The following is a 13,512-nucleotide window of genomic DNA, read 5'->3' as shown; positions in this document are numbered from 1 at the left end:
ATACCTTACTGCAACGAGATAATGTTTACCAACAAGGTGTCAAATGCTAGTTATTGATATTGTTGCATTAAAAACTTGTAGACTGGACTGGGTATGTGAAAAATAAAATAATCACCCCCATTAAAATATAGCAAAATCGGTTCTCCTGTCGATTTTGAACGGACTGTTTTTAGGTTTCAAGTGGTTCTACTCATACCCATCCCACACTATACTCGTACTCATACCTAAACAATACTGCCCATACCAAACTATACTTGTACTCATACCCGTGATACCCGTTACTTTTATACCCGCACCTTCGCACCTATACCATATTCATATTCATACCATACTCGTAACCATACCATACTCATACTATATACATCTTCGTACTCACGTCGTACATCTTTGCGTGTACCTTTACCTACTACATATTTGTCGGAACTGATAACGGAAAAAATAACTGTGTAATCTGCCGTGCCCCCAGATTTATCATATAACTTAAATATTATCTAACATGTAGCTTAGTAACGCGAATAATGTGAATGCCTATTCAGAAATTTAGCACATAATAGCTGTGGCAGCAGCTTATATTCAGCACAGTCGGACGCCATTACGGTTGCTCATATTCTAACCTCTACAATTAAATAGGAATTTAAAATGAACTGAAAAACCCATTTATATTAATTTATAAAACTAGTTTTATCGTAGCTTGTTAAAGTACATTTTCTATCACTAAAACATCTAAACACCGCAAAAAAATTACAAATTTAAAAGTGGAGTACTAAATTTTCTATATTTACTTTCTAAACAGTGCATTATTTACGCGGCGCTATAAAATTTTAAATAAAATGTATATATATATTTACAGTAAAGTCGCATGCGCAATGAAATTGATGTTATGTAAACATCAAATCAATATATGGGTAATGTCCTCCTTATTTTGTATTCACTTCAGAAACTACACTTTGACACGAGTTCACAAATTAAAATGGAAGACAAATCATACACAAATAGCTGAATATATTTTCTGTAACAATGCACTTTTGAACCAAAAGCTGCATAACGTGTGACTAACTGAGTCATTCTATACAAAGCTGGATAACTTTGGTTTAAAAGCGGTATAGAAGCTTTTGACAGCCTCTATACAAGTGTTATTCAGCGGTCCAATGTGTGGGCACACACTTATACAGCTATTACATTACTGTTATTCAGTTTTAAGCGGCGTGGGCATGCCCACTTTGCGCCCAAACCTTCTGTATAACGTCTGTATTAGCGCTTATACAGAAGATATACAGCTACCTTATTCAGCATTCAGTACGGCATGCTCTATTATTCAAACAATATTCAGCTAATTTTGTGTTACTTGGGTAGTCCCCACGCTAGCCCAATGCGGATTGGGGACTTCACATACACCTTTGAATTTCTTCGCAGATGTATGCAAGTTTCCTCACGATGTTTTTCCTTAACCGAAAAGCTAGTGGTAAATATCAAATGATATTTCGTACATAAGTTCCGAAAAACTCATTGGTATAGTTCGTAGGCAACCGCCTGCATAAAAACCTGCGTAATTCGGTTACTGAGTGCCGGCGAGTCGAACACTACAGAACCAGTCTAAAATGTGTCATCGAGATGCGTAACAAAGGCGCGTTATCGGAGAGCGCACCTACACTGGTTTTTTGAGCGTTGGACTAGCCCGCGCTCAGGTGCAAAATAGAATAAGTATGACCCTTTTTTGCAGGTAAGTAGCACGTGCGGTTTTACTTAACAATAGACAATAGGATTAGCCTCCGGGCTCTGTTACAAAGCTACGAACTATACTAGCCAGGATTTGAACCCGCGACCTCCGGATTGAAAGTCGGGCGTCATATCCACTCGGCTACCACCGGTTTAGTAGGTAGCTACAAAGATTTAACAATTAAGGTTCGTGTTAGAATCCTTTGATTACACAACCCTGAAACTCAATATGCTACTCATAAGAAACAATGTATTGTTGTCAGTTCTGCTATTTACGCTTATAGTAACTTACAATATTAAATAGGTACATAAGATTAGGTTCACATTTATAAGAAAAAACACCAGTTGTTGCCTACTGTTTCGTCCATAGATATTGCTATTTGCACTAGGTATAAATTTTCATTTTTAAGATATAGTACAGTTTTTTTAAATATAAAAATGAGTTATTATTATTAACACGTTCACTATCCCCTTACAAAATAATATGACAGAGTCACACGTTCAAGTGTGCTTCCACTTTGAAGTCGAAGTGAACAAATAGTGGAAGCAAGGTCTCCTGAAAAAAGCTTTTCCCTGTTCGGGCGTCCGGTCCCAATCTGAGGTCATCTCAGATTGGGACCGGACGCCCGAACAGGGAAAGTGTTAAAGGATTAGGTTAGGAGGAAGGATTAGGTCAGCATAATTGTAACGATAATATTGAGATAGTTTTTCTCACTCAATATAAGTGTGATAGATTAAAATCTGGAATGAATAAGTAGCATTATAAGCAAACATAGATATGTAGTTATTACAAAACGATGCGCCGAATGACTATAGTATTTAATGTTTTCAGTTTCACGAAAATTCATGTAACTAATGTGAATTTATTTGAGATTTAATTGAACACTTGGATACATCGATAATTAATGCGACAGTGTTCAGTTGTTACCGGCGTGATCCGTCCGCGCTCAATAATTAGCTCCAGTAACCACGAATGTTAATTTCCGTCCAATTATCGGTTACCGTTCCTGAGCAATATAACAATGTTCGCTCGCATTAAGCACATCTAATTATATTATACCTGATAAGTTAATATCAATCAAAGCAAAATTCGCGATAATTATTTTATTAAATTAGCAGCAAATAACAGTGTAATAATGTATATGACAACGGCGGCAGTACTACTACAATTATTAAATGTATATTCAAAAGATTTCAGATCGAGTATTTTAGGTTCAATAGTGGTGTTGTCCAGGTTATTCCTTATCCAAGAGTTATATTCCATTGCGACGGTGAAAATGTTGTATTTTACGCTCGTGTGTGGGATAAACAGTGCGCCGCATGGTGCTCCCGCTATAGCTACTACTTTGCCACTCAGTAAAACAGGACCGCCTTCTCCAAATTGATTTTCGTATGTCGTTTCTTTTGATTCTACTCCGCATACACAGTAAAACCACTGAGGATTCACGCACGTCTTTTGTATATAGACTTGTCGCTGCAGCACTACTGTGCCAGCATCGGTCTCACCGAAGCCAATGACAGTCAACGTCTGCTTTCGTAATTGAAATGGACTAAAATCTCCGATTGCGGCTGCACTGGTGAAATAGTCCAATTTATGGTTAACGACGTAAATGAGGGCAACGTTACTATTCATTATGGTCTCGCTTGGTTGTGTTTGACTTACGTAGCAGGTGAAAGCCTTGTGCACCCTTGTGTGTGAAACTCGTAATATGTTTTTACCGATGGCGTCATCGCCCAACACTGCGGATATCGCGACGGCGGCAGGCGGTACAGTCAGACAACTACCGGCAGTAACCACTGTTAGATCTGTTATAGAAAATCCCGAACAGATGTATTCATGTTTGGCATCTAATACTGCCACTACATACGGATGGATTTCTGCCAATTTTTCTACTTCATTCCAGTCTGTAAAATATGGCGAATACGAGTATGTTGCAGTCCAAAAAGACACTATCATTACAATTTGGATTAAAATGTGCCATGTGGAAATCATAGAAACATGCAAGCACACCTGTCATGCTATGTCAACTGTGTCATAGTCCTATAATTACTCATTTTGACAATGGCAAAAGAATCAAACTCAGTGAAAGTCACCAGTGTTTGTGTAATTTGTATTATAATATATAAATAGTCAGAGTTTTTAGCAAGGCCTATTGACTTCCTTGGAATGACGTGACCCTTCATAATTGTACATGTGTGCTCCGTTCCTAGAGGAAGATTGCCAGTAATTTCCAATTTAAATATTTTACTACAGCAACATTGCTAGAACTGGCTTTGTCTATACGATTTCTAGTAGCTGGTTTGTTACTGCACACCGTTGTATGGGGACCTTGCACTTTGAGACTATGCGCTGAAACTTGGCACAGTTGATTGTTAGCTGGTCTTGAGCAGAAACAGACCGGGAGCCGTCGAGAGCCACCTCTCATTTAGTGAGGGGGGAGGGGGGAAGTTCGACGCTGCCGCGCTTCACTTGGAGCAATATTTCTCTAAAACTATACCTATTAGGGCATGTAATATATCATTTTCGGATAAATTAAAGATGAGGAATCTAGTTTTGGAACAAAAACAATGCACTTTCTAACAAAAAAAAAGCATAAAGTAGAAAAGACTAAAAAACGTATTTTAGATTTTTTCATAATTATCAATTTTTTTTTAAAGTGTAGCAGGAATCTGAAAACAAAAAATAGACTCGTAAAGCTACACTTATTACGTTTAAGAAAATATATAGTTTATTATACAAAACTGTTGATAAATGGGAGATAAAAAATAATATTAAGCGTGGGTCAGATTGATCTCAATACAAAATATTATGAAGGTGGGAAAGTTACTTATAATTTGTTCTATAATCGTTTATTTTTCTTGTTTTTCGTAAATAACTCGTAAACGGTAGCCCACAGCAAAAAAATATCTTTTACGTAAATAATCTGTTTCAGATTTCTTATAAAATAAGTGCTACTTTTTTTCGCTACCATCAATATTAAAAAAAAATATTGAAGGGAGAAAATAAATACTTAGGTCTCCTTTTTTAGTAATTCGTAAATAACTCGTAAACGATGGCCAATAGCAAAAAATGTTTTATTACATGAATAATTTACATAAATTTTCCTACAAAAAAGGTTATACAAACTTTTTCGCTAGGGTCAATATTTAAAAAGAGGACCTTAGAATTTATTTTCTCTCTTTAATATCGTTTTTATTATTGACCCTAGCGAAAAAGTTTAAATAATCTTTTTTGTAGGAAATTTTATGTAAATTATTCATGTAATAAAAAATTTTGTGCTATTGGCCATCGTTTACGAGTTATTTACGAATGACTAAAAAAGGGGACCTTACAATTTATTTTCTCCCTTCAATTTTTTTTTAAATATTCATCCTAGCGAAAAAAAGTAGCACTTATTTTATAAGAAATCTGAAACAGATTATTTACGTAAAAGATATTTTTTTGCTGTGGGCTACCGTTTACGAGTTATTAATGAAAAACTAAAAAAAACAAACGATTGTAGAACAGGTTATAAGTAACTTTCCCACCTTAATAATATTTTGTATTGAGATCACTCTGACCCACGCTTAATATTATTTTTTATCTCCCATTTATCAATAGTTTTGTATAATAAACTATATATTTTCTTAAACGTAATAAGTGTATCCTTACAACTATATTTTTTGTTTTCAGATTCCTGCTACACTTTAAAAAAAATTTGGTAATTATGAAAAATTCAAAAACAGGTATTTAGTCTTTTATACTTTATGCTTTTTTTTGTTAGAAAGTGCATTGTTTTTGTTCCAAAAGTAGATTCCTCATCCTTAATTTATCCGAAAATGGTATATCACATGCCCTAATAGGTATAGTTTTAGAGAAATGTTGCTCCAAGTGAAGCGCGGCGGCGTCGAACTTCCCCCCTCCACCCCACTAAATGAGACGTGGTTCTTGATGTCTACCGGTCTGTTTCTGCTCAAGACCAGCTAACAATCAACTGTGCCAAGTGCAATGTAGGCTGTCTACGTATAGAAAAATAAACTGTCTGTCAATCGGAAGTCGTCAATATATTCACATTGGCTATTTTACATTCGTGCTTATTTCAGTAGTTAAATCCCTATTTTACACTGGCGACGAAAGGAAATAAGGAAAAGCGTGCTTGCGGTAATTTATTCTCACCATACATATATAAAATAGGGCAAGAAAATGCCGATTGGTAAAATAAAAGAGTTTGACGTTAAAAACGCAACATGGTCGGCTTACATTGAAAGAATGGAAATGTATTTTAAGGTAAATGATATCAAACCGGAGAATCAACTGCCTACATTGATAGCTACAGTCGGGGACGAGGCGTATGAGCTGATAACGAACCTCGCGAGTCCGAAGAATCCATCGGAGCTAACATACGATGCAGTTGTCAAATTAGTCAAAGATCATTTACAACCGACTCCGTCAGTTTTAGCGGAACGTTACAGATTTAGGCAAAAGAGACAGGGCACGGAATGTATCAGCGATTATGTGGCGGAGTTGAAGAAGGCAGCCCGGTTTTGTAAATTTGCGACTAATCTAAACACTGATCTGCGGGACCAGTTCGTATGTGGTATCAGAAGCGATCAGATTAGAGAACGTTTGTTTGCCGAAGATGAAGGTTTGACCTTCTCGGACGCGGTTAAGAAAGCGACGACTTTAGAGGCCGCAATCAAAGATTCGGCTGCGGTTGACGGTTCGGCGGGAGCGGTTAACGGCGAGGGTGCTGGGGCGGGAGCGGACCCAGTACACGCTATAACCGCGGCATACGGTCGGCGTATCAACGCTGGCGGCCACGGAGGACGTGGCGGGACGCGCGGATCGCGCGGACATGGTGGTTCACCAGGGCGGAGTTCGGGCGGAGGCACCCACCACTGCGGCGGGTGCGGTGCGAACAGCCATACTTACCAGACTTGCAGGTTCCGGAGTTACGAGTGCAGCCGGTGCCGGCGCATTGGCCATTTGCGTCGCGTCTGTCCAGAACTGACAACGGAGGGGTCGCGCGAAAGACGGACTAATCTACATCAACTATGCGGGAAAACGGAAGATGACGGAGAAGAGCATCGCACGTTGGAGGCCCTGCAGGAGGAAGATTTTCATCACTTATGCTTAAGTGACTATCCACCGGTGAGATTACCTGTTTCCATAAATAATCATTCACTGACTATGGAAGTCGACACGGGTGCGGCTGCGACCTGCATAAGTAGTGAGACATACCACACCTATTTCAAGGATATTCCTTTACAACCACCAGGTGCTTCTTTTACGTCTTACAACGGAACACCACTGACTCCTTCCGGAATGATAAAGCCCAAGGTTCGTTATGGTGCTACAGAGAAAGAGTTAGAGTTGTTTGTGATTAAGGGTGGTAAAACCCCATTAATAGGTCGACATTGGTTAGTGGAATTAAAAACAGGCATTCCGATTTTTGATAACTGTCATCATGTAGGTGGAAATAATGAAAATCCTAAATTAACTGATAACATTAAAACTTTATGTGACAGGTATAAGGAGTTGTTTCAAGGCGGATTAGGGCGGTACACGGGCGGTAAAGCGACGTTGCAGTTGCGGCCCGGCGCGGTCCCGGTATTCCACCGTGCGCGTCCGCTGCCGTACGCGTTACGCGCACGCGTCGACGCCGAGCTGGACGCCATGCTACGCGACGGCATCATCGAGCCCGTCGACTGTTCCGACTGGGCCTCTCCATTGGTACCGGTAAACAAACCAGACGGCTCCTTAAGGATTTGTGCGGATTACAAGGCGACTGTTAATCCGGCATTATTAGTAGACCGCTATCCACTACCAAAGATTGACGATTTAATTGTTCGATTGGGCGAATCACGTTTCTTTTCAAAGATCGATTTATCACAAGCGTACAATCAAATAGTGTTGGATTCGTCTAACAACTGCACGGTTATAAATACTCATCGTGGTTTATTCAAATACAACAGGCTTGTTTTCGGTCTTGCTTCTAGCCCAGGTATTTTCCAACGAATTATGTGTACTGTGTTAGGCGGAATTCCCAACGTCGAAGTGTTTTTGGACGACGTAGTAATTGGGGGCAAGAATGTGTCGGAGCATCTACAAGCGTTAGAGAAAGTTTTCAGTCGGTTACGTCAAAACGGGTTAAGATTGAAGGCTGCGAAATGTGTATTCCTAGTTAGCGAGATTAAATATTTGGGGTATGTTCTAAGTAAGGACGGGGTCAAGACGGACCCGGATAAAATAGAAGCAATCACCAAGATACCCCGACCGGGTAATATCACAGAGTTGCGGTCATTTCTTGGGTTGATTAACTTTTATGCAAAGTTTGTTAGGCACTTAAGTGGACGGCTCGTACCACTGTATGATTTACTAAAGAAGAACGTTGAATGGCACTGGTCGAAAGATTGTGAGCAGGCGTTCGTAGAAATTAAAACAGTGTTATCCACTGCGCCGGTTTTAGCCTACTATGACCCAGATCGTCCTCTGAGTTTGACTTGTGATGCGTCAGCACGGGGAATTGGTGGAGTTTTGTCGCAACCAAACCAGAGTGGAGGGGGTGAACGTCCAGTCGCTTACATTTCTAGGACGCTAACGGACGCAGAGAAAAATTACTCTCAAATACACCGTGAAGCGTTGGCAATAATTTTTTGCGTCAATAAGTTCCATCAGTACCTATATGGTAGGCATTTCACACTTAGGACTGATCACAAACCGTTGGTATCCATTTTCGGGCCGCACACAGGAATACCAGCTATGGCCGCTAGTCGCATGGAACGCTGGGCTCTGATTTTATCAGCATATACGTACACTATCGAGTATGTTCGTACAAACGAAAATGGAGCAGACGGGTTGTCTCGGTTACCGATAGTCCAGTGCGGAGAAACGAGCCCGACAGCGCCCGAGCAGACATACTTGCATTTTATTCAGCAGGCTCTGTTGCTCAACTATGGTGAGGTTTGTTCACAGACTGCTCGGGATCCCATAATGGCACGGGTTTTAAGGTACATTAGAGAGGGTTGGCCCGCAGATTGTGACATAATTGGGCTACAACCATTTTTTAATAGGAAGGTCGAACTATACGAAGAGCTGGGTTGCGTTATGTGGGGTTACAGGTTAGTGATTCCGGAGTCATGCAGGGATCGGGTATTACGGATGCTCCACGAGCCTCACATGGGTATAGTGAAGTCTAAAGCTTTAGCTAGGAGTTATGTCTGGTGGCCCGGGGTCGACGAGGCAGTAGAACGCATGTGCCGCGAGTGCGACGCGTGTGCAGTACAAGCGGATGCTCCACCAAAGCAAGCGCCTTGCATGTGGCCTTGGCCGGATCGGCAATGGTCTAGAATTCATCTCGACTTTATGGGTCCAATTGCCGGAAAGACTTATCTTGTAGTAATTGACGCGATGTCCAAATGGGTGGAAATATTCCACATGATTAGTACCACAGCTACTGCTGTAATTGCCATTTTGTGCGAATTATTTAGCAGGTGGGGGTTACCCAAACAAATAGTTTCAGATAATGGGCCACCTTTCTCTAGTACCGAAATGCGAAATTTCAGCCAGGGACTCGGTATCGAACATATTTTTTCTGCACCTTATCATCCCGCTTCAAACGGTCTGGCTGAAGTTACGGTAAAAACTCTAAAGAGAGTAATCAAAAAAGCAATTTATGAAAAAAATGATGTAAATAAGGCTCTATGGACTTATTTGTTATATTATAGAAATACGGTTCACCCCACTACCGGCCAGAGTCCAGCCATATTACTTCAGGGTAGGAGTCTTCGTACCAAGCTCGACACTTTGAAGCCCGACACTAGGGCCGTGGTCCGTCTGGCGCAGCAACGGCAGAAGTTAGCTGCGGGAGGAGCACATAGGGAACTAGGGTTACAAGAAGAGGTTTGGTATAGGCAATACCTTAAGGGGGAAAAATGGGCTCCAGGTCAAATAGTGCATAGAACCGGGTCGGGTGATTATAGCGTCAAGGGGGCTGATGGGTCAGTGGTACATAGACATGTCGATCAATTGAAGTGGCGATCGGGTAGACAGTCTCTTGTATATCCCGTTCCAGAAACTTTGGAACCTGATATCCGTACAAATCCTGATAATGAAAGAGTTCGTAAACTTAATGTAACAAATAACCCTGACGGAATGGAAATGGAGACCCGGACGGACTCAGTCACGCGGTCGGCGGGATCGACGTCAGACATGGTGGTGTTTCCGGAGCATGCGTCTCAACCGAGCATTTCTCCCTCTAAGTCACCACCTGGGTCGCCTATTTTTCAAGATGCTTTACCTAGCGCGCCTCCGTCGCCAAATGTTTCTTTACCGAACACACCGTCACCGCCCCAGGCTCGTCCTTTTAGGCAATGCCGCCTTAAGGGAATTACTAGGTTAGATCTATAGTTTTGTTGTTGTACTCATTAAGGGAGTCCTTTTAGTTTGATGTGTTATTAATAATTTATCGTGGAGGAGTGCAATGTAGGCTGTCTACGTATAGAAAAATAAACTGTCTGTCAATCGGAAGTCGTCAATATATTCACATTGGCTATTTTACATTCGTGCTTATTTCAGTAGTTAAATCCCTATTTTACACCAAGTTTCAGCGCATAGTCACAAAGTGCAAGGTGTCGTGCACTAACAAACCAGGTATAGGAACAAATCCAATTATTTTATCAAATATATTTTATGAAGTAGTCGAAGTCATCTGTAAATTATTATCTATTTCTGTTTGTCTTTGTCTATGTTCATAAAATCTATGAAGGGTAGACGTGCCTCTACCCTCCATGATACAATTAAAAAAAATCTTTGTCAATGGGCCTCTTTGATAGGCCTTGATTTGGGTCTGGCCGGTAAGAACATAGGCAAGACAAAAGTCTGTAATGTCAATGCTGTCATTAAAGTCATTTAACGCAAAAATATCAGTTTTCATATAAAACGATTTATTCACTTGAAATATAATATTTATTTACCTATTAATTTTAAAAATAAAAACTATTCATATATACGAGCAACACATCTAAATGCGCCTTCGCACAGACTTAGTTAAATTTAAACCGTTGTAGTAAACCAGAAACAGCGATAATTTCAAGGTAAGAAATACATATGTCGAATACCGAAGGTCTCATAGGCGGTGGGCGCGTGGGGGTAGTACCTAAATGTATTACTTCACAGCTAAACCAGTATGCTACCATGCTACCAGTGCATGAAATAAACATTCGGACTCGTTAACCATACTAGTGCCTACTATACTTCAGTACTAAATGTTTAAAAGAACTAATTGGTATTTTTAACTCAAGGGAGCGATATGAAAGTAAAAAGAAACCGTTTAAATCTTTATTCAAGTCAAACTAGGCCGACTTCAACCCTACATATCTGACCTGAGAAGATTTAGCCCTATATGGGACCTGCAACAAACTCAGAGGGACAAATCTTTTCAAAACAAGTTAAAACAACACATAACACATCATTTCTTTATTTCACAAAAGTAAGCTTCTAATGAAACATAAGAAATCAAAATAACACTTGAAATAAAACACTTAGCTAAATGGTTAAAGAACGCGGGATTCTGTAAGCTATCAGAATAATCCTTCAGGTATAAACCTTCAGGAACGTAGCGAGTTAGGCACGAGGTTGGCTAACGAGTACGTCCGATGTCTAGCGCGGTCCGATCAAGAAGAACTACCAGCGGCGGAGCCTCTCCGCTCCCGCCTCAGTCAAGTTGGCAAACCTGCTCGACCAGTCTACCAACATACCGACAAAAACGCCAACTCGTGCCTACGCTCACTCGAGAGAAACCTCTCGACGTTCCAAAGCCTTCTACCTGTTATCTCAGTTCAACAACACGCCAATAGATGGCGTTACTCTCTACGCAACTTTATTTCAACAATGCGCCAATAGACGGAGTTACTCTCTACACAACTTTATTTATTTTGTTACAACCAAATAATACGTAGCTCAACATTGCTAATCGATTTTATACAGGCGTCTAAAATAATGAACTATAACGCTGCAATACGTCTTTCTGGTGTCAGGGTCCGACACATATATTAATCTTTAAATAAAAATGAGCGTACTAATTGCCAAATTCAAATATAATAATTTAATCTTACTATCCCCGTAAGTCCCGCGGACGCTATATCGCGTCCGAAATTTTAATCAAAATTCATCATATATGTAAAACCTCACATTGTTTAAGCTGGTAAATTTAGACCCGATAGCAATTCGCGACGTTAGTAATTAGGCAGTTAGATTATATTGTTTAATTTGTGACTGTTTTATTTTAGAGAGTGAATCAGCAGATGGCTTGAGCGTGAGATAACAATATAATCCTGGGCCGTCATATGATTTCTTGGAAAAAGCTCAAAGGGCACGTATCTGCCGCATATCCAGACTAGTATCCCGGTGACCAAGAACGCTGCGCGGAGCTGTGAAGCAGAAAATGTCCGATAACCGGATAGATGTAATAACAACTTGTAACCATTTGCCATATCAATGTATGTATTCATATGTATTGCTCCTAACATATGTACAGTAATCCTAATAGGAATGAAAATATTTATATCTCAATATACTTTTTTGTTACCTTTTATATTTGACAAATTTCTAAATATAGTACCTGGCTAATCATTACCTTTGAACGTATTTTTTTATTTATTTGTGATATACTAATTTAAGAGCCCATCAACGTGGATACTAGCGCCGCTGTTATATAATCGTGATTATTTAAATTTGATGACAGGTATTTAAAAAAGGGGGCCGCTACGGACTGTATTATGTATTTAAGTACCTTTTGAATACATCAAACTAGTTTTTATGTTACTGGATTCGTTAATCTACGCGTCCAAAGTTAAAACGGTTGTTTTTGGTTTGAGCTCATAGATCGACGAATCCAGCAACATAAAAACTAGTTTGGTGTATTCAAAAGGTACTTAAATACACAATACAGTCAGTAGCGGCCCCCTTTTTGAAATACCTGTCGCTAAATTTAAATAATCACGATTATTTAGCAGTGGCGCTAGTTTGCACGTTGATGGACTCTTAAATACCTGACCCCAACAAAAAAGAAAAAATACAAAAAAAAAAATCCCTCTCCGGGATTCGAACCCAGGACCATTAGCTTCCTGAACAGGATTACTGCCAATATCCGCTAGGCTAAACGGGTTGTCAATTCTAATTACAATGGTATCCTACCAGAGCGCTAGTAGTATAAACGAACTTTTGAAAGGGACGTTTTTTTGTATGGAGTTATCGTTCTTCTCATAGTGAGTATTATATTCTTTGGTTTTTAGTGTAATTCTATACCTATGTTATTCTACCTACTTTTAACCGCACAGTTTCGTATTTGTTCGAGTGGTGAGAGAGATGACGCGAATATAGCAAGCGTTCTGCTGCCAGAGTGCAGCACTAGCGCCTATCGTAAACCATAGACATCCATAGAGTAACATATACATACTGTGCCATAAACTGTTTTTTGACAAGTTTTCATAGATAATAAAATATGACATTGATGCATCAAGGCGGTTTGTTTACAAAGGGCCTACCAGGAAACGCGAAATTATAAATCTAGTTATCTGCCTCTTTATCGCTCGAATATGCAAGAGTGATAGAGAGGTTAGATAATGTAATTAATTGATTTTCTTATTTCGCGGTAGACCCTACGTAGAGTTTCGCGTAATATTCCCTATTCTTATTTCTGGATTTTCTTAGGTCATCCGGTTGGGAGTTTCTTAAATCCCAACGCTAGTAAGGCTATCGCATTAAGGCCCATGTACACAATGGGCCAGCGTGGGCCAGTCTGGGGGACGCATTTA

At 39.9% G+C, this 13,512-nt stretch overlaps 1 protein-coding gene across 1 annotated transcript; it reads right to left on the bottom strand.

Annotated features, from left to right (window-relative positions):
• Positions 1-2,815: 2,815 nt before the first annotated feature.
• LOC134805044 (uncharacterized) lies at positions 2,816-3,735 on the bottom strand. Its single transcript, XM_063778332.1, has one exon. It carries the CDS (start codon positions 3,707-3,709, stop codon positions 2,816-2,818), a length of 894 nt encoding a protein of 297 aa, XP_063634402.1. The 5' UTR covers positions 3,710-3,735.
• Positions 3,736-13,512: the final 9,777 nt, after the last annotated feature.

This window comes from Cydia splendana, chromosome Z, assembly GCF_910591565.1.
Source record: "Cydia splendana chromosome Z, ilCydSple1.2, whole genome shotgun sequence".
Taxonomy (NCBI): Eukaryota; Metazoa; Arthropoda; class Insecta; order Lepidoptera; family Tortricidae; genus Cydia; species Cydia splendana.
Note: the sequence above shows the minus strand (reverse complement) of the source record. Positions and strands in the feature narration are given on the sequence as shown.

Coding starts and splice junctions, on each gene's coding strand:
- LOC134805044 (XM_063778332.1), bottom strand. CDS start 3,709: ATGATTTCCACATGGCACATTTTAATCCAAATTGTAATGATAGTGTCT.